The 23521-nt window shown below is 41.9% G+C and overlaps 1 protein-coding gene across 3 annotated transcripts in view; it reads right to left on the bottom strand.

The window, feature by feature from the left end:
* The window catches only part of VWA8 (von Willebrand factor A domain containing 8), a 192216-nt gene that overhangs the window by 89269 nt on the left and 79426 nt on the right, over positions 1-23521 (bottom strand). For all 3 annotated transcript variants that reach the window (XM_069970562.1, XM_069970561.1, XM_069970563.1), the window contains exons 23-25: positions 17877-17952; positions 17387-17522; positions 406-525 (exon numbers count right to left, since the gene is read on the bottom strand). In XM_069970562.1, the coding sequence (XP_069826663.1) occupies positions 406-525; positions 17387-17522; positions 17877-17952 (332 nt within the window). The remainder of the gene's footprint in view (positions 1-405; positions 526-17386; positions 17523-17876; positions 17953-23521) is intronic.

Raw genomic sequence — 23521 nt, 5'->3', positions numbered from 1 at the left:
TATATATATATATATATATATATATATATATATATATAAAATACTATAAGCTAAATAGTCAAAACAATCAACTTTATTACTAACCTTTAACTGTTTATCAAAATTAGGAATGTGGATATTTAAAAAACATCTCTACTGCTTATATTGAAGTTATCATTACAACCAGCAAGTAAATATGTGTTGATTGTACTAATAGAAATGTGGCTTCACTTTCCTCCATGCAGCGTAATGTCACAAAACTGCCAGGGTTGACTAAAGTGCTGGTCAAATGTATTTTAATAGCCACTGCAGAAATTGTTTAGATAACTGGCATCTGCTTATTGGGTATTGCCTACTGTTTTTTTAATACATCAATCTGTTAGGTTTTATCTTGCCAGTAGATTTTATTCCAAAATCACAACTTACCCAATGCACCAAAGAAATCATTTCCCAAGAATGGAAACCCAGGTCTGTTCGCCAACACGATCATTCTAAAATCTGGGTGAATGGCAATCACATTATCTCTTCTCATGTGCTCTGATGGATCTGGCAGAAAGTACAACAGATCTTGTTATTCTACTTTAGAATAAAACAATGAGAAACAAAACCAACTAAAATTAAAACCCACTGGAATATTATGTTAGGGAGGGAAATATTACCCCCAATGTTGTTTAATGTGTTTGAGGATCAAACCTACATGGAAAAAAATTAAAAACAGGTCAATTATGTGATCACCTTTATGTAAAATAATTCCAGGGAACTGTCCTCGGTGGATTATGTATAAGCACACATGGCTTATAAACCTTCTATTAAGTACTCTTCTCAATTTTCTGTGGATTTCTGTGAATACCTCCAGGTGCAGTAGGAAATAAGCAATGAAAAACTGCTACATGTAAACTGTGTGTGCGCTTACAAAACAAAAACAGAAGAATATATCTATTACATACATGCCATACTCTTCTTCTATTTGGAATCCAGAATCTGTATTCACATCACGTTTGGCTATCCTTTTCAATGCTGATTTGACTTATTGTTTTCAAATAGATCTGGTAATGAATTCATAGACTTTCTGAGGGGCTTTCAACACAGTTAAGTGATTGATTGTGCCTTTCTGACGTGCTTCCCCAGGATCAGCAATGCAAATCTATGGCAGCAGGATGTTACGGTATAGGCACATTATTGAATCATCCTGTTTCAGGTCCATGTTTTACTTTTACAAAAAAAAACTATGAATCCAGCCTTCCTCTAGTGTCACATTATTCAGGAAATCACTGCTTCTCCAACCACTTAGTATCTTAATTCCAAGGAGATTAGTGTGAAATAACACTCTAAAGTAAACCCATCTTATTTCCAGCTTATTTCTAACAACTACATCTGCTTTTGTTGATGGTTACTCTTACACTTGCAGCATTAGATGTACTTTTACTACTATAATGTAATCCAAGGATTTAACTTTAATTAATTCCATTGCACCACATAAAGATTACTGTGGAAAATGAGAACTCTATCCAAAGGCTAAGCGATAGTAACAAATGCACTAAAACACATCCTGACTTTCATACTGGGAAAAATAAAGGACAAAAAGAGGAGGAACTGGAATTAAATGAGTAATTTTGTGTTCCTGCTATTAATAAATCACTACAACTAATGACCCATCATAGTGTACAAGTTACTTAACTAAGACGAAAAAGAAGCAAAAAAAAAAAAAAAGAAAGAAAAACAGTTGAAGTTCTAAGGTTCATATGAGGTTCATATGAGCGTTTTTTTTTCAATTAGCTTTATATTAATAAATATAAATTTATTAATATAAGGCATTGTGTTAGATATGTATCTAGATTTATTTGCAGATTTTTGTCCTCCTTGTGCTTAAAAGGCCATAGCACTTGCATTTTTCGTTTTGTCCTCCTTGTGCTTAAAAGGCCATAGCACTTGCATTTTCTTACCTAGAAACCCACATGAGCCCTTATTTTTTGCACCACTAATTGTACTTTGCAATGACAGGCTGATTTTTTCATAAAGTACACTGCGAAACCAGAAAAAAATTTAAAGCTCACTGTGCTTGCTGACAAATGGTTGAAAATAAGTGGAGTTTAAAAAAGGAGTTGTTGGTGATTCTGTGGGTTTGGAGTGACTGATATATTGTTGTTTTTGTGCAATTGTGTGGTGTGCATTGCTGCAGTGCATAGATAGCTAGTGCCATAGTTGCTTAGGCTAGGTTCACACTGCGTTTTCAGCATCCGTTTAACGCATCCGTTTTTTGCAAAAAACGCATGAAAAACGGATTGCAAAAAACGGATTCATTTGTGTGCATCCGTTTTTCCATTGACTTCCATTATAACAAAAAACGGATCCGTTTTTTTTGACGGACAAAAACGGACAAAAAAACGTTGCTGACCCTTTTTTTGTGGACGTTAAAAAAAACGGATCCGTTAAACGGATGCTCAAAACGCAGTGTGAACCTAGCCTTAGTTAAACAGGTCCAAACAGTTTTTTTTTCTCTGGTCTGCTCTGCACCTGGGGGTGGGGTTAATTGATCTCAGGTGCTTAAATCAAGGCTCAGCACTCACTGTGTGTGCTTGCTCACAAGTGGTTGAAAATAAGTGGAGTTTAAAAAAGGAGTTGAAAGAAGGAGTTACAAGTTCTGGTAAGTGCTAAATCTCTTTCTTTTTCGCTGTTTTTGTTGCACTGAGGATGATGGCTAGCGAGATGGAAGGATTCATTCAGTGCGCAGTCTGCCGCATGTACGCACAACTGGAGCAGGAGTTCCAGGGTGATTACCGCTGTGACAGATGTGAGCATGTTGCCCATCTAGAAGCTCGAGTTAGAGATCTGGAGAAGCATATTGCAACACTGAGGGAACTTGGCCACCTTGAGAGGGAACTTCGGCTCACTGAGCAGGAAGTTAGTGGGTTAGAGATGGAGGGTGGTGATATAGATCAGGAGGCCCAAGTAAGTAGCTGGGTTAATGTAGTTAGAGGGACCAGTAAGGGATCCAAGAAAAGGAAGGCCACTTCTCCTACTATATGCCCAAGCAAAATTGCCAAGTTAGGTGATGATGCAAGGGCATCCGTGTCAGAAATGGCAGCTCTAGTGGAACCTGTTCTCTCTAACAGCCGGGGGAACAGTCCAACTAGTAGTGGGCGGGATGGTAATGTAGGTAGGCCTAGACAGCTAGTGGTTGTAGGGGATTCTATAATCAGGAAGACGGATAGAATAATTTGTCGCCAAGACCGCCTCAACCGAATGGTTTGCTGTCTCCCTGGTGCCAGGGTTCGGCATGTGGTGGAAAGGGTGGATAAATTACTTGGGGGGGCTGGGGATGACCCAGCTGTCGTGGTCCATGTGGGAACCAATGACAGGATACAAGGTAGGTGGAGGTCTATTAAAAATAATTTTAGAGAACTAGGTGCTAAGTTGAAGGGGAGGACCTCCAAGGTGGTATTCTCTGGAATACTGCCTGTGCCATGCGCATCGCAGGAAAGACAGCGGGAGCTTAGGGAGTTAAATGCATGGCTCAAGTCGTGGTGTAGAGAAGAAGGGTTTGGGTTTTTAGAGCACTGGGCTGACTTTTCATTGGGGTACAAACTGTTTTCCGCAGATAATTTGCACCTTAATGGAAGGGGGTCCGCTGTGCTGGGGGAGAGAATCCTAGAAGGGGTGGAGGGGTTTTTAAACTAGGGATGTGGAGGGAGGACAATGTAGTGTGTAATATAGTGGTGGATAGGTTAGAGAGGGGACAGAACAATGAGGAGGGAGGAGAAGGGTCCTGTGGGGGGAGGATAAAAACAGTGCATAGGGAGATCCATATGTTGCGGATGAACAGTGAGGATGATTGTAGCCACAGCACAGTAATAAATCCCATTTCTTATAATGAAGCGGTTAAACTCAATGGTAATATAAAGTGTATGGTAACTAATGCCAGAAGTCTAGCCAGCAAGATGGGGGAGCTGGAGGCCTTGGTTCTGGAGGAGTCCATTGATGTGGTTGGTGTGACTGAGACATGGCTGGACTCCTCACATGACTGGGCTGTCAATATTCAGGGATTTACGTTGTTCAGAAGGGACCGGGTGGGCAGAAGGGGAGGAGGAGTATGTCTGTATGTCAGAAATGATATTAAAGTGAGTGTAAAAGATGCAATAGTGGGCGATGACTGTGATGATGTGGAAGCATTATGGGTAGAACTACAGAAGGAGGTAAAGAGTGAAAAAATTATTCTTGGTGTAATCTATAGACCCCCCAACATTACTGAGGAGGTAGATGGCCAGTTGAATAGACAAATAGAGCGGGCTGCCCGGGAGGGAACAGTAGTGATAATGGGGGACCTCAACTACCCAGATATAGATTGGGGTCACGGTTCAGCTAAAACCACAAAGGGGAGGGAATTTCTTAACCTCCTGCAGGATAATTTTCTAGGCCAGCTTGTTGAGGAGCCAACTAGAAGTGATGCCTTGTTGGATCTGGTTATTTCTAACAACGCTGAGCTGGTTGGGGATGTCACTGTCCATGAACACCTGGGTAATAGTGACCACAATATAGTGACTTTTAGCTTAAAGTGTAGAAAAGAAAAACATGTTGGGAGGGCAAAAACTCTTAATTTTAAAAGGGCCAATTTTCCTGGGTTAAGGGCAGAACTTCAGGGCATAGACTGGGAGCGGCTGCTGTCACATACGGATACAGCTAATAAATGGGAAATCTTCAAATCCACATTAAATAACTGTACTGCCAAATATATTCCTATGGGTAACAAATATAAACGGTTAAAATCCAATCCCACATGGCTTACAACCGAGGTTAGAAGGGCTATAAATGAGAAAAAAGGGGCATTCAAAAAATATAAATCAGAGGGGTCAGCTGTAGCATTTAAACATTACAAAGAAGTCAACAAAACCTGTAAAAATGTAATAAAAGCAGCAAAAATTCACAATGAAAGGCAGGTAGCTATAGAAAGCAAAAGAAACCCCAAAAAATTCTTCAAATATATTAATGCAAAAAAACCAAGGTCAGAGCATGTAGGACCCCTAAATAATGGCGACGGGGAATTAATAACTGGGGATCAGGAGAAAGCTGAGTTACTTAATGGGTTCTTCAGTTCTGTATATACAAAAGAGGATGGAGCTGTGGTGGGTGGGGCCAGTACTGAGGTGGGTGGGGCCAGTGCTGCTAACACATGTAATGTACTGAACTGGTTTACTATAGATATGGTCCAAGATAAATTAAACAAACTCAATGTAACCAAAGCTCCAGGGCCTGATGGATTGCACCCCAGAGTTCTTAGGGAACTCAGTTCTGTAATTTCACTACCCTTGTATGAAATATTCCGTGATTCTTTGCTTACTGGTATTGTGCCGAGGGACTGGCGTAAGGCAAATGTAATGCCGATCTTCAAAAAGGGCTCTCGAACTTCCCCAGGTAACTATAGACCCGTAAGCTTAACGTCCATTGTGGGGAAACTATTTGAGGGGCTTATAAGGGACTACATCCAGGAGTATGTAGTGGCTAATAGTATTATAAGTGATAACCAGCATGGTTTTACTAAGGACAGAAGCTGTCAAACCAACCTAATATGTTTCTATGAAGAGGTAAGTAGTAGCCTGGATGGCGGCGCGGCTGTGGATATAGTGTACCTGGATTTTGCAAAAGCGTTTGACACAGTTCCTCATGGACGTCTGATGGGTAAGTTAAAGTCTATTGGTTTGGAAAATTTAATGTGTAACTGGATTGAAAACTGGCTTAATAATCGTACCCAGAGAGTGGTGGTCAATGATTCCTACTCCGAATGGTCCCCGGTAATAAGTGGTGTACCCCAAGGGTCAGTACTGGGCCCTCTTCTGTTTAACTTGTTTATTAATGATATTGAGAATGGAATTAACAGCAATGTTTCTATCTTTGCAGATGACACCAAGCTTTGTAGTACAGTACAGTCTATGGAGGATGTGCAGATGTTACAGGATGACTAAGACACTCTGAGTGTTTGGGCGTCCACTTGGCAAATGAGGTTCAATGTGGATAAATGTAAAGTTATGCACCTGGGTACTAATAACCCGCATGCATCATATGTCCTGGGGGGAGTTACTCTGGGAGAGTCACTGATGGAGAAGGATCTGGGTGTACTTGTAGATAATAGACTACAGAACAGCACACAATGTCAGTCAGCTGCTTCTAAGGCCAGTAGGATATTGTCATGCATTAAAACAGGCATGGACTCTCGGGACAGGGATATAATATTACCGCTTTATAAAGCTTTGGTGCGGCCCCATCTGGAGTATGCCGTCCAGTTTTGGAACCCGATTCATAAAAAGGATGTTCTAGAGCTGGAGAGGGTACAAAGACGGGCAACTAAACTAATAAGGGGAATGGAGCATCTTAGTTATGAGGAGAGATTAAAAGAATTACATTTGTTTAGTCTGGAGAAGAGACGTTTAAGGGGAGATATGATTAACTTATTTAAATATATAAATGGCCCCTACAAGAAATATGGGGAAAAGATGTTCCAGGTAAAACCCCCTCAAAGGACAAGAGGGCACTGCCTCCGCCTGGAGAAAAAAAGGTTCAATCTCCGGAGGCGACAAGTCTTCTTTACCATGAGAACTGTGAATCTGTGGAACAGTCTACCACAGGATCTGGTCACAGCAACAACAGTAGAGGGCTTCAAAACAGGGCTAGACAAGTTCTTAGACCAAAATAATATAGATGCATATGTATAGAACATATCACCCCTCCCCCTTCCCTGTATCCATCCCCTCCTTGGTTGAACTTGATGGACATGTGTCTTTTTTCAACCGTATTAACTATGTAACTATGAAATTGAATTTTACGCTGTTCGCCCTGGGGTAAAACTGACTTTCCCTCTTCGCCCTATGACAGCACCCCTGGAGAGCGTCCATCCCCCTTCTCACAAGACAGGAAACAGCCGCCAGGCAATTAATTAATCAAGCTTTAAATAGGCAGGACCACCTCCTTACACCAGTTCTGTTTCCTGTCTTCTGAGAAGAGGAATGGGAGGATGCAGTTCCTCTGCATCCTCCATACGTCGCCAGAATCAAGCAGGAGCTGTGGGCGCCCGGTCATAGGAGTCATAGGAGTTTTTTACCTGGGTCACCCAGCCGGCGTAAGTCTCTTCCTGTAGAGCCGCCTGGCAGTCTGGAAAATCCTGGTTCCTCTCCCTGGGCTTACTTTTCCTTCTCCCTCCGGCCAGGGGTAGGTGTCCTGCTGCGGCCGGGGACGGGAGCGCATCGCGGAATGCTGTGGCTACTACCGGGTGGCGCCACGCGTACGCGCGGACGTCGGCGGGATGACGTCACGGCGTGATCACGCGGTGCGGCCTGTTTCCGGTGGGCGCATTCGGCTGACGTCTTACGCTCCACGTGACTTCCGGGGATGACGTGGATGGGGAGGCGCCGGGGCCTAGGCGGGACTCTGCTAACCTGATGGCTAATCCGTGGCCGTCGGGGGCTGGAGGGGCGGTCAGCTCTCTCCGAGAAGGAGAGGGGGGCCGTCCCCCTCTATGAATTTAAGCGGGAGATGGGTTTTTCTGAAGTGTGTGCCTAAGAAACAGGATACCAGCCAGTTTCCAGGACCAGCATACTAACAGCAGGTGAAGTTGCTTTCCACTACTGCTGCTGCAGCTTCTTGAATCTTCAGTGATGGAGGAAGAAGCTGAACACACTGAAACACAGGAATCCCAGCCAGAGGTTCGCAGGGTGGTGAGAGGGGTTGTACCCCACAGATCATTTCTGTGTATCTTTTTTCTTGATTGGAGTTTTTTTTTTGTCCAATATTTTAGGAGAACTCTAAGAAAGGAAAGGGTAGAAAAGAATGTCTTATGTGTAGAAGGAAACTGCATTCTACTCTCAAAGTCCCTATGCAATACGTGTCTCAGTAAAGTGATGGAAGAAGAATCTCCTTCTTTCATGAACAGTATTAAGTGAGACTTGTATGTTTTTTTGAAGATTTTATATTTCTTTGCTGGTCTGAAGGTTCCCTAAGGTTATCTCACTTGTCCTTGCAGGGGTTTGATTAGAGACGAGATTTCTAAAGCTATTCCCAAGGAGAAATCGGGTTCATCCGCTTCTTCCTCCACCTCAGCCTCTAAAGGGGATTGTACACAGGAGGCCTCTGTATCTCGCCCTCCCACCCCTACTATTACACTGAAATCTGATCCAGAGGAGGAAGAAGGGGAATGTGCAGTCTCTTCCGACAATTCGTCTGAGGATTACGGGCAGACCTTTGTTTCCGGTAGAGAAAGTGGATTCTTTGGTCAAAGCAGTTAGAGGCACTATGAAGTTGGAAGAAACCAAAGAGACTTTATCTATACAAGATAAAATGTTTGAGAGTCTAGCTCCTAGAAAAAAGAAGGTTTTTCCAATCCATCAGACCATGAAAGACCTGATAGATAGAGAGTGGAAAAAACCTGATAGAAAATTCTTTGTCCCTAGGGCTATGAAGCGCAAGTATCCCTTTGATGAGGTAGAGACAGAGAAATGGGATAGAGCCCCTATGATTGATCCTCCAGTGGCAAAGATTACCAGAAATCAGGGTGCTTTGCCTTTCGAGGATACAGGCACTCTAAAAGACCCCATGGATAAGAGGGCAGATAGTTTTCTAAAGAAAAATTGGGAGTCTGCTGCGGCCATTTTTAAACCTGCAGTGGCCAACACCTCTGTAGCTAGATCCCTAAAGCTGTGGTTGGAGGAATTAGAGGCCAATATTAGAGATGGTACTCCTAGGGAGGATTTGCTGAAAGCCTTCCCTACTATTTTTGGGGCAGTAGATTTTATGATTGATGCTTCAGCGGATACTCTTAGGCTAGCTGCTAGAGCCTCGGCCGTCTCTAACTCAGCTCGTAGAGCCATCTGGGTTAAGGATTGGAAGGGAGACGCCACATCAAAATCCAAATTATGTGCCCTTCCATGTCAAGGAGAGTATTTATTTGGTCCAGCATTAGATTCTATCCTAGAAAAAGCTTCGGATCGTAAGAGAAAGTTTCCCTCTGTCCCTCCTATTCCCAAGAAGCCCTTTCAGAGCAAGGGTAGGGGAGGGGGCGGCCAGACATCATATTCGAAGCAGAGAAATTGGAAAGCTCCTGCTAAAGGGAAGGGTTATCTCTTCTCCAAAATTAACTCCTCCAAGAAAGAGGATAAGAAATGACGCCAGGGGGCCTGTGGGGGGACGCCTGATGCACTTCTCCCAGGAGTAGGAGAAAATAACTTCAAGCAATTGGGTGAAAGAAACAACAAAGTATGGTTTGAAACTAAAAATTCTATCTCCCCCAGGTGGTCGGTTTGTCATTACGGATCCCCCCCCCCCCCCCCCCCCCCCCCCGTTTGGGGGGAATATAGAGTACCCGGCTTATCTATAAATAATGCACTGTACACATATAACTACATAGCTATCTAGCTATTTTAGCGATAGAGCACTGAGACAGTATCTAAATCACTCTAATAATCCTCCTCATTTGAGCTATTCTACACTGACCCAGGAACGCTGCTACATTGTTTACAGCGTTACCAGGGCAATGCCGCTGCGCTCAGCTGACCGACGCGACATGTCACATGACCGGAAGTGACGTCGCGGGTAGGCAGAAGCGCGCGGCAACGGCATATATCAAGCCCCCGGACCAGGACTGCACTTGTCAGCAGCCACTGCTCCTAGACACACACTCAGCGTGCGCACTTGCACGGAGTGTATCACGGTCTCGTCTGCCACTGCAGCAACCGGTAAGTGTACCCCTCTCTGAACGTGCTATTGCCAGTCTGTTTGTGATGAATGGAATGCACTTATACTGTGCTTTGTATTTCTTGTTTTGACAGTTGAACCCCAGCCATAATTAATCCCTGTATCGTACCTTGCCTCCTTGAGAAATCCAGTCACCTGGAGGAAACGCGTCGGAGGGTAAGGGACCAGCGTTATTGCGTTTAGGGCATACTAGGGTGTTGATTCACCAAGGGGTAGACCAGGGTAGGGGTCGCCCTTTTTAGGGCGAGTGCCCCGCTCCCCCCTGTGCGAGTAGGGGTAGCATATACATATCACCTGGTAGGGCTTAATAGGGCTATAAGGTCCCTACCCTACCTGTATCCTTATACCCTGGTACTGATAGGAAACCCATAGCCATAGCTGGTACAGAATATTTATACAACTGTCTATGGCCTAGGGTATATACCATTAATAACAGTGACTGCAGATTTATTTTCGTTTCATGTTGTGTATTGGTCTGTCTAAGTGGGGTATATTTTTATTATAAATTAAATAAACGTTAGGTTTTATATTGGTTGTGCACCCCCTCCTGTGAAGTCTCATTACGGATTTGAGCAAAAATCAGGAGAAGCAGACAGCTCTAGAGTCAGAAGTTCTCTCTCTTCTCCACAAAGAGGTGTTGGTTCGGGTCCCTTGTGCGGAACAGGGGTTGGGGTTCTACTCGACCCTGTTTTTAGTAAGGAAGCCGAATGGTTCATTTCGCACAATTATCAATCTAAGGGACCTAAATCAACATCTCTGCTACGAAAGGTTCAGGATGGAGACGATTCAATCAACCATACTGAACCTTTCAAAGAATTGCTACATGTGCACCCTTGACCTCAGGGATGCATATTATCATCTCCCCATTTTTCCAGGTCACCAGAACCTTTTAAGGGTGGCAGTTCGCACGAGGGAGGGGGTCCAACATTACCAATACAGGGCTCTCCCTTTCGGCCTTTGTCAAGCTCCCAGAGTATTCACAAAGATAATCGCAGAGGTGATGGCCCATGTCAGAGAGCAGGACATAATTATGGCCCCATATTTAGATGATTTTCTGATTGTGGGCCCGTCAAAGGAGATAGTGACCCTGCATTGCCAGTCAGTCCAGAGAATTTTCCAGAAATTAGGTCTAGAAGTGAATTCAGAAAAGTCTTGCCTGTGCCCAAACCAGATTTGCTCCTTTTTGGGGCTAAATCTAGATTTTTTGCTTCAACGTTCTTTTCTCCCCCCGCTGAAGGTAGATCTGATTATATCAAGGGTAAGAGATCTTTTGGACAGGGCTTCTTGTTCCCTAAGACAAGCCATGTCGGTTCTAGGACTGATGACGTCATCCATTCCAGCAGTTCCATGGGCACAGTATCACTCCAGAACACTACAGACACAGATTCTAGAGACATGGGACAAACAAAGGGAGTCACTAGACAAGATTTTTATCCTATCTCCCCCGGTGTTAAGATCTCTACAGTGGTGGGTGACACGGAAGAACCTGACAGTGGGCGTTCCTTGGGAGTTAGAGAACATTTTTCAAATCACAACAGATGCCAGTCCCACAGGGTGGGGGGCTCATGCAGAATCCTTACTCCTACAGGGGAAGTGACACAGCAGGGAATGTCTAGACTCCCAGAATCTCCGAGAATTAAGAGCAGTCTTTTTCGCCCTGTCACGTTGTCTACACACTATCAAGAACAGGCATGTCCGTATACTGACAGACAACTCCACAGTAGTAGCATACCTGAACCATCAGGGGGGGACCAGATCAGCACAGTTGATGTGAGTGTCCCATTTCATTTTTCGACTAATAGAGAAACATGTGACATCCATCTCAGCCCTTCATCTCAAAGGGACAGACAACGTGATAGCAGACTTTCTGAGCAGAGTCTCCCTGAACCAGGGGGAGTGGGTTCTCAGTCCAGTAATTTTTCGGCAGATCACAGAGATGTGGGGAGTCCCTCTTATAGACCTATTTGCTACCAGAGTCAACAGGAGAGTAGAGAGATTTTTCTCCCTCAATCCCAGGGACCTTCCGTCGGGAGTGGATGCTTTTGTTCAGGACTGGAGCAAGGGTCTCCTTAATGCTTTTTCTCCCATTCGGATGATTCCGAGGATGCTGAGAAAGATCTGCCAAGAAAAAGCTCTGGTCATAGTAGTGGCACCCTTCTGGCCAAGGAGGGTTTGGTTTTCCTGGCTCAGGAAACTCTCAGTAGCCAGGCCGTGGGTCCTTCCGGAGATCCCGGATCTCCTGTCGCAGGGACCAGTTCTGCACCCGTCTTCTCTAAATCTTCATCTGACGGCCTGGCTATTGAGAGGCAACTGATGCTGGATAGGGGTATAGCTGAGTCAGTGGCTGATACACTTCTTGCTAGCCGAAAGAAGGTTACATCTCGAATATATTTGAGGACCTGGAAAGTTTTTTGCAAATTTTTGTCTGAGCCTGTGAATGTGTTATCTCCCCCAGACATTCCCAAGGTTTTAGAGTTTCTTCAGAAGGGTCTAGACTTAGGTTTAAAACCTAGCACATTGAAAGTTCAGATCTCTGCCCTTAGCGCTCTGTTTGATTATAAAATTGCGGATCATCCTTGGATCAAGCGCTTTGTAAGAGCAGCAGGTAGACTCAGACCCACAATCAAATCCAGAACTCCTCCGTGGGATTTGAATATTGTTTTGTCAGCGCTGTCAGTTTCCCCATTTGAACCATTTTTCAAGATACCACCTGATACCCCATTTGAACCATTTATCAAGATAGTACCTGATACCAAGTATCAGATAAAATCATGACAATCAAATTAGCCTTCTTATTAGCTATCACAACTGCTAGACGAGTGGGGGAGATATCAGCCTTGTCCATCAACAAGCCCTATATGACTATTCTTCCAGATAGAATTATCCTGTCCCCAGATCCAGCTTTTTTACCGAAAGTAGTGACAGATTTTCATCGCTCTCAGGAGGTGATCTTACCATCTTTTTGTCTAGACCCTAAAAACGAGGGAGAAAAGAAGTTCCATGCACTAGATGTCAGAAGGTGCCTGATTATGTACTTAAAAAAGAAGAATGGAGAAAATCTCAGCAGTTATTCATCCTTTTTCAGGGCAAGAATAGAGGTCAGTCAGCCTCCTCTAAATCCATAGCTAGATGGATCAAGGATACCATTTCTTTAGCTTATTCTTCTTCCAAATTAACTCCACCTACAGGGTTTGGCGCTCATTCTACCAGAGCAGTTTCTACATCTTGGGCTGAGAGCGGCTGCATCTATCCCTCAGATTTGCAGAGCTGCTACCTGGAGCTCGCCACATACTTTTTTTAAGGCACTATAGATTACAGTTACCAGGAAGCGAAGACCTCTCCTTTGGGAGAAAGGTTTTGCAGGCTGTAGTCCCTCCCTAATTAAGCCTAGTCTAGTCTCCAGGGGTGCTGTCATAGGGCGAAGAGGGAAAACAAAAATTACTTACGGTAATTGTTTTTCTTTGAGCCCATGACAGCACCCCTCTAAATACCCTCCCATGTAAATATGTGTAAATATATAGAATAGTTGTTTTCAGTTTTTCACTGGGTGAATTATAAAAGATTAAAGATATACATTTTTTCTAGACTCCATTCAAGTTGCAGTAGAGTTTAGTCTTTATTTCTGCCTGCTTGGGTAGATTATGAACTCTCCGTTGAGGGGAGATATTTTTCTCTGCTGGAGAGCAGAATTGTGCTTTCTTCTAGAATCCAGGATACTTGTGGAACGAACTGGTGTAAGGAGGTGGTCCTGCCTATTTAAAGCTTGATTAATTAATTGCATGGCGGCTGTTTCCTGTCTTGTGAGAAGGGGGATGGACGCTCTCCAGGGGTGCTGTCATGGGCTCAAAGAAAAACAATTACCGTAAGTAATTTTCGTTTTATATATATATATATATATATATATATATATATATATATATATATATATATATATATGTTCCTCAATTCATTATGATTACAACGATATGTAACATGTATAACTTCTCTTTTATCTGATGGCCTGTAAAAAATTCAAACCATTGTTAACAAATACATATTCCTAAAAATCGCTCTATTCCCAGGCTTATAACGCTTTTATCTGGTCTATGGGGCTGTGTGAGGTGTCATTTTTTGCGCCATGATGTGATCTTTCTATCGGTACCTTGATTGCGCATATACGACTTTTTGATCGTTTTTTATTACAATTTTTCTGGATTTGATGCGACCAAAAATGCGCAATTTTGCACTTTGGGATTTTTTGGCGTTTACGCCATTTACCGTGCGAGATCAGGAATGTGATAAATTAATAGTTTGGGCGATTACGCACGCGGCAATACCAAACATGTTTATTTATTTATTTTTATTTATAACATGGGAAAAGGGGGGTGATTCAAACTTTTATTAGAGGAGGGGGCTTTTTATTGATAATAACACTTTTATTTGTACTTTTACACTTATACTAGAAGCTCCCCCTGGGGGACTTCTAGTATAAGAGCACTGATCTCTCATACAGATCTATGATGCATAGATATGCAGCATAGATCGATGAGATCGATGAGATAGGAGCACTGTTGCAGCCGGAAGCAATCGAGTGCCGAGCCGGGATCAGTGCCATTACGGTGTTGACCCCGGACAGGGTAAGATGTGTGGATGTGTGGACAACGTCCGGGAGGAGCGATCCTCCCCACTAGACACTAGGGACCGGGCTGCATCAAGTAATCGGATGCAGCTGTCAACTTTGACAGCTGCATCCGATTACTGTATTAGTGGGCACGGCGATCGGACTGTGCCCGCTAATGGCCACGGACCCAGGCTACGAGCGGCATCCGGACCGCGGCGGTTCAGAGCGCGGCCGCCGTACGGCCTCGCTCTGAACACATGGAGGCGGCTCTGGCTGTCTGGGTACGTCCAGGGTCACCTAGGGGTTAACGCACTACACTGTTTGATTTATAATAAATTTTATGTTTCTTTTTTCTGCTACATCCATGAATGGGCAAGTTGCCCAGAGGTGTTACGCACACTTGTGTCAGTGACTTAACCAACAATTGAGACGCATTATGGCAGAGGCCAGAGGAAGTGGGCTGTGACCCAGCAAAACAGGCTGTAGCCCGCCAATTCAGCGACATGGCTGATTGTTTTATCCTGCTTTGATATCTCCCACTTTTTTGCATGAAATAAAGAAAAGATTCTACTGAATGGTGAGTGCCTTCTTGCATCTCTTTTTTTTCTTCATACTTAAACATTTTAAAATAAACTTCTGTTAAAGTGACTCTGTACCCACAATCTGACCCCCCCCCCCCCCCCCCAACCACTTGTAGCTTCAGATAGCTGCTTTTAATCCAAGATCTGTCCTGTGGTCCGTTCGGCAGGTGATGCAGTTATTGTCTTAAAAAAATACTTTTAAAACTTAAAGCCTGTGCCACCCTCTTCATCATTAGGAATGCTCCAGGCAGATTGCTTCCTATTCCCCACCTGTGGCAGCCCGGCACATGGGCTGAATCGTTAAGGCACCTGTGCAATGTTCAGCATGGAGAAAATGTTCCAGTGGCATTCCTAATGATGAAGAGGGTTGGGAGGAGGGACGGAGGGGTGGTGCAAAGTTACGGCACAGATACTCCCGTTTGGCACAGGCTTCAAGTTTAAAAGTTTGGTTTTTTTTGGACAATAACTACATCACCTGCCAAACGGACCACATGACAGATCTTGGATTAAAAGCAGCTATCTGAAGGTACAAATGGTTTGGGGGGGGGGGGGGGGTCAGATTGTGGATACAGAGTCACTTTAAAGAAATTGGGCACCACCACATCTTCTCGCAAGTTTACTAGTCTATCCAGTTACCTCCACCACACACCTCACAGCCTGTTTTTTTCTGGCAGGTTGCAGCAGTGTTGGCATATTTTCCCTTTGACCTTGTGTGTTCAGCATAATACAATGCCTATCAACAGTACAATGACAGGCACAATACACTGCAATATAATAGCACTGCAGTACATTATGGAAGTCATCAAGCAATAAGATGTAAAAGCGAATGTACCAGTTTGAGTCTTGAAATTTTTCCATGCTACCTTGTTGGCGCGGCTTTCTGATATGCTAATTGAGCTGTTCTATAAACTGGAGGCAAGCCCAGTGCCCCCAGTGTACCGATATCTCCTACCCTCTGTGGCATGCCTCTACAAGAATCAAATGTGGATGCGTCAAAGAGGGGATATGGGCCAGCCTCTGGTGAATAGAGTGAACCAATTAATATATCAGAAAGCAACAGCAGACAGACATTTAAAAAATGGACTGCACCACTGGGATGCATGCAACAGCACCAACATGATAGTATGATAAAAAAAAAAAAAAAAATTCAAGAATAAAACTGCTACATTCGCAAGTCCTGTTGAAAATCACATAGGGGAAAGTCTTATGTATCAAGAAATAGTACTAAAAGGTTATCAAATGTCATACCTGCCCCAAAAAGTAAAAAATACACATTATCCCACAAAAAACAAGCTGTCACAAAAAAAGTACAAAAGTAAAAAAAAAAAAAACTACTACATAAAGGTGTTGTTATTGTAATTTTGATTAATAGAAAACCTAAAGGCTGTTGCCATCTTTTTAAGACTTTCTTTTTAATTCTTGCTTTGTATTTATTATGACACAAAACATAGATTTATTAAAACATTTGCCTTTTACTTCTACAGCCTCAATACGTACTTTATTTTTCTTTATACTTGTACATTGCCTATATGAGTGCCCCTACAGACTGCCTTGTATCTGCTCTCCTCTCTAACTACAGCCAGTGTAAGCAGTCCTCCAGGGTTTCTCTCCCTCCTGCTCATAGCTTGAACTGGCATGTAACCCCTTTCCTGCTTAAGTCAAACAAATGAACATTAAAGCGACTCTGTACCCACAATCTGGCCCCCCCCCCCCCCCCAAAACCACTTGTACCTTCGGATAGCTGCTTTTAATCCAAGATCTGTCCTGGGGTCCGTTCGGCAGGGGATGCAGTTATTCTCCTAAAAACAACTTTTAATCCTACAGCGCTGTGTCTAACGCCCGTGGCTTGCATTTGTATATTCATTAGGCTGGCACCACCTCTCCGTCCTTCCTCCCCACCCTCCTCATCATTAGGAATGATCCAGGAACATTTACTGCTGTTTGAGCTTTGCACAGGTGTCTTAACGATCCAGCCCATGTTCATTATACACAAAGGTGGGGAATAGGAAGCAATCTGCCTGGAGCATTCCTAATGATGAGGGCGGGGAGGAACGACAGAGAGGGTGTGCCAGCCTAATGCATATACAAATGTAAGCCTCGGACGTTAGACACAACGCTGTAGGATTAAAAGTTATTTTTTAGCACAATAACTGCATCACCTGCCGAACGGACCCCAGGACAGATCTTGGATTAAAAGCAGCTATCTGAAGGTACAAGCGGTTTGGGGGGGTCAGATTGCGGGTACAGAGTCACTTTAAAATGAATCATTGCAAAGCTTTCTTTAGTTGTTAATGTCTTTAATACTAAATGGTAAATGCTATAAAACATAGAACATCTGTTTTATTTCCTCCAACCTCATAAAAAATGTTTATGTTCAATATATAAGCTTTCTGGTCTGCATGTCCCAAATGTTGATAATGCTGATTTTATGTTTTGATCTTTGCAACTCTTAGGAGAAAAAAAACAAGCTGTATTCTTCTTCTTTACTTACTGGCCACAAGTCTCCTTCCATCTGATAGTATCATTTCACCACTTTCTACCAAGGTTTTTAGAATACATGTTACGTTGGTGGGGGCTTTGTCTGCCTCATCAATAACCAGGATATGGCCCTTTTTAACAGCTTTAACCTAAACACAGAAAAAGTCAAAAGGACAATTGTTTAGCTCATACTAACAACTAGCCTTTATTACAACGTTCTTGCAAATCATGTATTTACTTACTGAACATCCAGCAACTATCCACTGTATATTACATTTATAAGAGTCTACCTTACTTGACAGAGAAATCCTTGTTCTGTAGGCAGTGACTGGTGATGTCAATAACTATATTTAGAGATGTCACTAGTCACATAACTTACAGTGTGTTACATATTAAATAAAGAAGTAACTAAGCAAGCTGTATTTCTAATGACAGATTTTTGGCACACCTTTTTACAGAAGGTGAATGGAAAGTGAACTTTAAAAAAAAACCAAGACACATACCAGTGGTGAATCTTCATACACTATTATACCCTCCTTCACAGATGGCTGCAATGTAAGGCTCTGCACAGTCGTGTCCCTGCAGGACAAAACACAGATATACACATCATTTATAGTCTTTGCACAGCTGATCAGTAAAAATTATTTAAACCCGTCGCCAAAAATACTACGGTATATTAGAAGAAACATTAAAGAGGTTTTCCTACTAAAATAATTTATCACCTAAACACACTGTGAGGCTATGTTCAGCTAAACAAGTAAAACATGAAAAGTGTCCTGTTTATATCTAAAATAACATGAACCAGATAAGTTTATCATTGGGATAATAAGGTAGTCATGCCTTAAGGGTCACTATAAACCACATATACATCTTGGAATATAAAGCTATGTTACCACAGCCTTTAGGTAAATACAGGATCTTATATAAACTCATCAATGCATTCCTATGGGCATATTTTGCATAATAAGCAATGTGTAATTTGCATCTCCTTCTGAGATGCAGCATTAATATTGAGTGCTTCATGTATCCAATCTATTCCTTGGCATGCTGCTCAATAAACAGATGGGGTATAATCATACACAGCATTTTAGGGTTTAATACCAAAGAGACTCTTGTCCATCTGTATTTATATTTGACATTTAATTTAAGAAAGTCGGAATAGAGACTTGGATTCCTGCAATTTAAATGTGCTACAGAAATAACAACATGACTGCTCTGTGCTGACTTCCAGCAAGGAAGAGGGCTCTGGATGGTTCATTATGTAATAAATATTTCTGATGTTTTACACCAGAAATTTACAGTCTAGTAACCTCTCCTCTTCTGGACATTCCAACCCGCACAGGCTGAAAATAACTTATTACAAAGCAGAAACCCAGGTCCTAGATTAAACACATCATAGAAATATCTTATCATTTACAAGATTCTCTAGTTAAGAAATGAATGAAGACATTAAATGTAAGATCTACTATGGCATGTTTTAAACAGATAATTAAAGGGGTAGTCCAGAGAATAACAGTTTTTATTTACTTCTGTTTAATGCATTTCTTTGATATAATTTAATTAAAATAAATGTGTAATTATTTATTTATACATGATTTTATATTGAGCCGTAGCAGTAAGGGAAGACACGGTCGCTGCTGCCACCAACGTTTGTGTTGGGAGCTGCAGGACTGCTCTGATCCAGCGCTACTGATACAAAGTTGTGTTGTACTCCAGAACAGGTTCACTCTTTGTGTATTACTAGGATTTACATCTTATATGTTCTGTTCATGATTTACAATGCTTGCATATTTTTTGGAGCTGACTTTGTACATACATTGTATATGTCATTTGGTGTATGTAGTGATCCCAAGTATTGTGGAGAAGCATATGAGAGGTGTATTGTTTTAACTTTTTTTTAGTGTCATCTTTGTAAAAATAAAGATCATTGTGGATTTATTACATTACAACTGGAGCATAAGGAACTGGTTAAACCAATCTGTCCAGATTCAAAATATTGTGAGTAACTAAGTATGTGCAGAATATTCTATGAGTTGTCTAAAGACATCACCTACAGCAAGGATGGAGAAAGAGAAAAAATAGCAGAATTCCAGGTTCCACACAGCATTTCACACTGTATTATGTATAAATAAATTATAGTAATTTCTTTCCGTTAACACCTTAAGGGTAACTTTATTTTTAACAACTAATGTACCGGAAAAGTCTTTATGTTGCGTTTAAAAATCAAGCATGTAATTCTCCTTAACAACATACATTAGGAAAACGACACTTATAGCCTGTTATTTGTTACAGTAATTGTCCTGGAAATAGATTAGAACAATTATGGAAAATATTGTTAGGGCATTCCCAGATGTGTTACAAAATAAACAGCTAGTTCCACATCAACAGATAAATTCTCTCCTTGCCTTTTCCTTTTTTAAATGTAATATTTCTGCAATACGCTTTATAAGCTGGTCTATTTAATTGCATCTCTGGAGAGATAGTGGTTAGCTTTATCATATAGGCACATGTAATTTCTCATATTACTAATGTCATACACTTCTCAACATGGAAACTGCAACCCCAAGAAGGAAAAGTTGTGAAGTTATGGATATCACAGGTTAGATAGACGAGTTAAAGGGGTTATCCAGCAAAAATCTTTTTTTCTTTTTTCTTTTTTTTTTTTAAATCAACTTGTTTCACAAAGTTATATAGACTTGTAATTTACTACTTTTTAAAAATCTCAAGTATTTCCTTACTTATCAGGTGCTGTATGTCCTGCAGGAAATGTTTTGTTTTTTTCATTTTCAGTCTGACACTGTGCATCTCTGGCTGAGACAGAAACTGTCCAGATCAGCAGCAAATTCCCATAGAAAACCGTTCTTGCTTTGGACAGTTCCTGACAGAGATGTCAGCAGGGATCACTATGTCAGACTGAAAAGAAAACATTTCCTGCAGGACATACACTAGCTGATAAGTACAGGAAGACTTGAGATTTGTAAATAGAAGTAAATTACAAATCTACACAAGCCAAAAAGACAGAAATGGCTGCACATCGCACCCATGGCTGACACGAAAGCCTATTCAGCTACATTTAAAACCAACATCAGAAGTTAGTATATAATTTAGCCAAACCACATTGCCTCATGTACCACGTGCAGGTCTTCTGATACACATGAGTCCCTAACCAAAACACATCACTGTGCCGGTCAGCGACCACAATCCCCGCATTACGTGCGCAAGCAGAGAAGGGGGGCCATGGAATGGCCCCGCAACCCCATTGTCACAGGACCAGACCCTAAAGGGCCCCCCCGAACACCGCAGGCGCCACCGGCGGAAAAAGTGGACGCCAAGCAACACAAGTGTGAACAAGCTCTTACCTCTCTCCATTCCTCTGCAGGTAGAATGGGAGAATACTGGGAGATCCTCCCCTTATGTACACAGGTGCTTCCTGCTAATTTGGATCACATGGGTCCTACAAAGCACGAGTGCTAGCCACAATGAAAAAAGGGACAGAATACATAAAATATGCACAAGCCAAAAAGACAGAAATGGCTGCACATCGCATCCATGGCTGACACGAAAGCCTATTCAGCTACATTTAAAACCAACATCAGAAGTTAGTATATAATTTGGCCAAACCACATTGCCTCATGTACCACGTGCAGGTCTTCTGATACACATGAGTCCCTAACCAAAACACATCACTGTGCCAGTCAGCGACCACAATCCCCGCATTACGTGTGCAAGCAGAGAAGGGGGGCCATGGAATGGCCCCGCAACCCCATTGTGGTTTGGTGGGGCTTTTTGGGTCTGGTCCTGTGACATTGGGGTTGCAGGGCCGTTCCATGGCCTCCCTTCCCTGCATGTGCACGCTTTGCGGGGTTGGCGGTCGCCGACCGACACGGTGTGGAGTTAGCGTAGGGACCCGTGTGGACCAGAGGACCTGCGCGGTGGTACACGGGGCAATCTGGCTTGATCAATTCATATACAGACACTCTGGTGTTGATTTTTAATATAGGCCTAGCGGCATTAGTATCAGCCATAGATGGGATGTGCAGCCGTTCCATTCTCTCCAGTTCGTAAATTACAAATCTATATAACTTTCTAAAACCAGTTGATTTGAAAGAAAGAGATTTTTGCTGGATAACCCCTTTAATGATATGCAAATGATGAAAAATGGAAACAAAATATTCAAAATATCTCCATTTATGCAATAGGCATTGGTGAGATGAGTAACCCAATATTTTAAATCAGCATGAGCCTTCTTAATAAAATATATTAGTATCAGTAGCCACCTTAAAGTTTAGTAACATAAAATGTTAGTGATTTACCCTTATGTAAATTACATTCATGTGTCACAATTGTAGCTGAATGTAGTGCTAGAATGCATGGTCACTGTGAAGTTAAAAATACAATTTCCACCACTTATTTTGTATCAGATATTAACAAAAGCTATAGAGCACAAGACAGCCATAGCTGCTGTCCTGAATGAACGACTCTACCACTTCAGAATGACACATTCATTAAAGGTAATTACTGTAAAAACACATTAGTGTTCAAAGGGTTACTTCTAAATGGTCTCATGGTATAATTGAATTAGCTAGATTTGGTAATGATGCTGTTCTGAGAGAAAATAAAATTTACATCTCCAGAATAAATCTAATTTTATTACAGAGTGGATTGGAGAATGATAAAAAGCTCTTTCGCTTATCATTTGATTTCCAAAGATCTGGAAATCACTAATTACAAGGATCCTTCGAAAACAGATGTCACCAACAGCAAAGTGGTTATGTGTTATGAACAAAAGACATGACACAGTGACAGCAGTATCCCTGGTGTACCAGGATTAGTGATCAGTGTGTGTATATACTGTACTATTTATATCATGTTAAAATCCAGGGTAAGGTAGACATGGAAATTACTATAAAGGTACTCTATGTCCTACTAATGGACTTTGGGCTGTTTCTTGCACATGCCAGTTCATGTCCTTAAAGGGGAACTCTCATCAGGTTAGATAAATCTACCCTGCTGGTATGTCCCTACTGTAAAGAAGACATCAAGGAGGAAGATATGTTGTCTCCTGTGCAGTTAGTCCTGTGCAGTATGTGGTGCAGTTAGTTGTGTGCTCCACGGTCCGGTGAGACCATTAGGAGCATTAGTGCCAATCCACCACCAGCCAGCCCGCCCCCGATCAGAATTATGGGGGCGGGCAGTGCCCCTAACAGCGCCCCAGTGCCCCTAACAGTCTCACCGGACCATGGAGCAAAAGACTAACTGCACCGGAACGGCGCTGGGGAGGAAAGTAAGAGATATAAATTCCTCCTCAGTGTCTCCTGAGCAGTGGGGACATATCAGCAGGTTAAAGGTCGTCTAACCTGCTGATAGTTCCCCTATACAAACTATAACAATATAATGTATATTTCTAGCTCGGAAAGGCAAAACAAAAAAAGTGGACTTTTTTTCTGCTTGGCCCTCAAAAATTTAATGAATACAGAAAGATAAAATAATCAACTTGTGTGTGTATATATATGTATGTATGTATGTATGTATGTAAGTATGTGTGTATATATATATATATATATATATATATATATATATATATATATATATATATATATATATATATTCATTTATTATTATCATATGTGTAGTCAAAACAGTAAAGAACGAAAGATGAAAAGTGTAGGTATGTTATTTTTATTGTGAAAGCCCATTTTAATGTAAGAAATACTTCACATTCTTTCTTTTCAAAAGTGGCAGCACAATAGGCAATAAACAAGTTATTATGAGCTTAGTATGAAAAGTACTTAGCCTCAAATATACCAGTCTATTTTCGTTTGCTTACATTTCCCTGCTGAGCTAAATGAGGAGATTTAGGTAATCCTACGTATCTTTTTTATATAAAATCTTAGACGTCAGCAAATAATAGAGACTTTGAGGGACTAAAAATACACATTTTAAGATTCATATAAAAAGAAAGCTAAACACAGCTGAGGTTCTATGAGAAGTAGGAATAAAAATATACCAACCACACAGCCAGAGTTCATAGCTTTAAATGATATTTGCGAGCACAACATTCTTTTACAGAAACTATAAGCATTTTCTTAGGCTCTAATCCATTCATAAAATAACGTATTCACATACTGCCTAATAATTTATTGCTGGA

This window comes from Dendropsophus ebraccatus, chromosome 5 (assembly GCF_027789765.1).
Source record: "Dendropsophus ebraccatus isolate aDenEbr1 chromosome 5, aDenEbr1.pat, whole genome shotgun sequence".
Lineage (NCBI taxonomy): Eukaryota > Metazoa > Chordata > Amphibia > Anura > Hylidae > Dendropsophus > Dendropsophus ebraccatus.
Note: the sequence above shows the minus strand (reverse complement) of the source record. Positions and strands in the feature narration are given on the sequence as shown.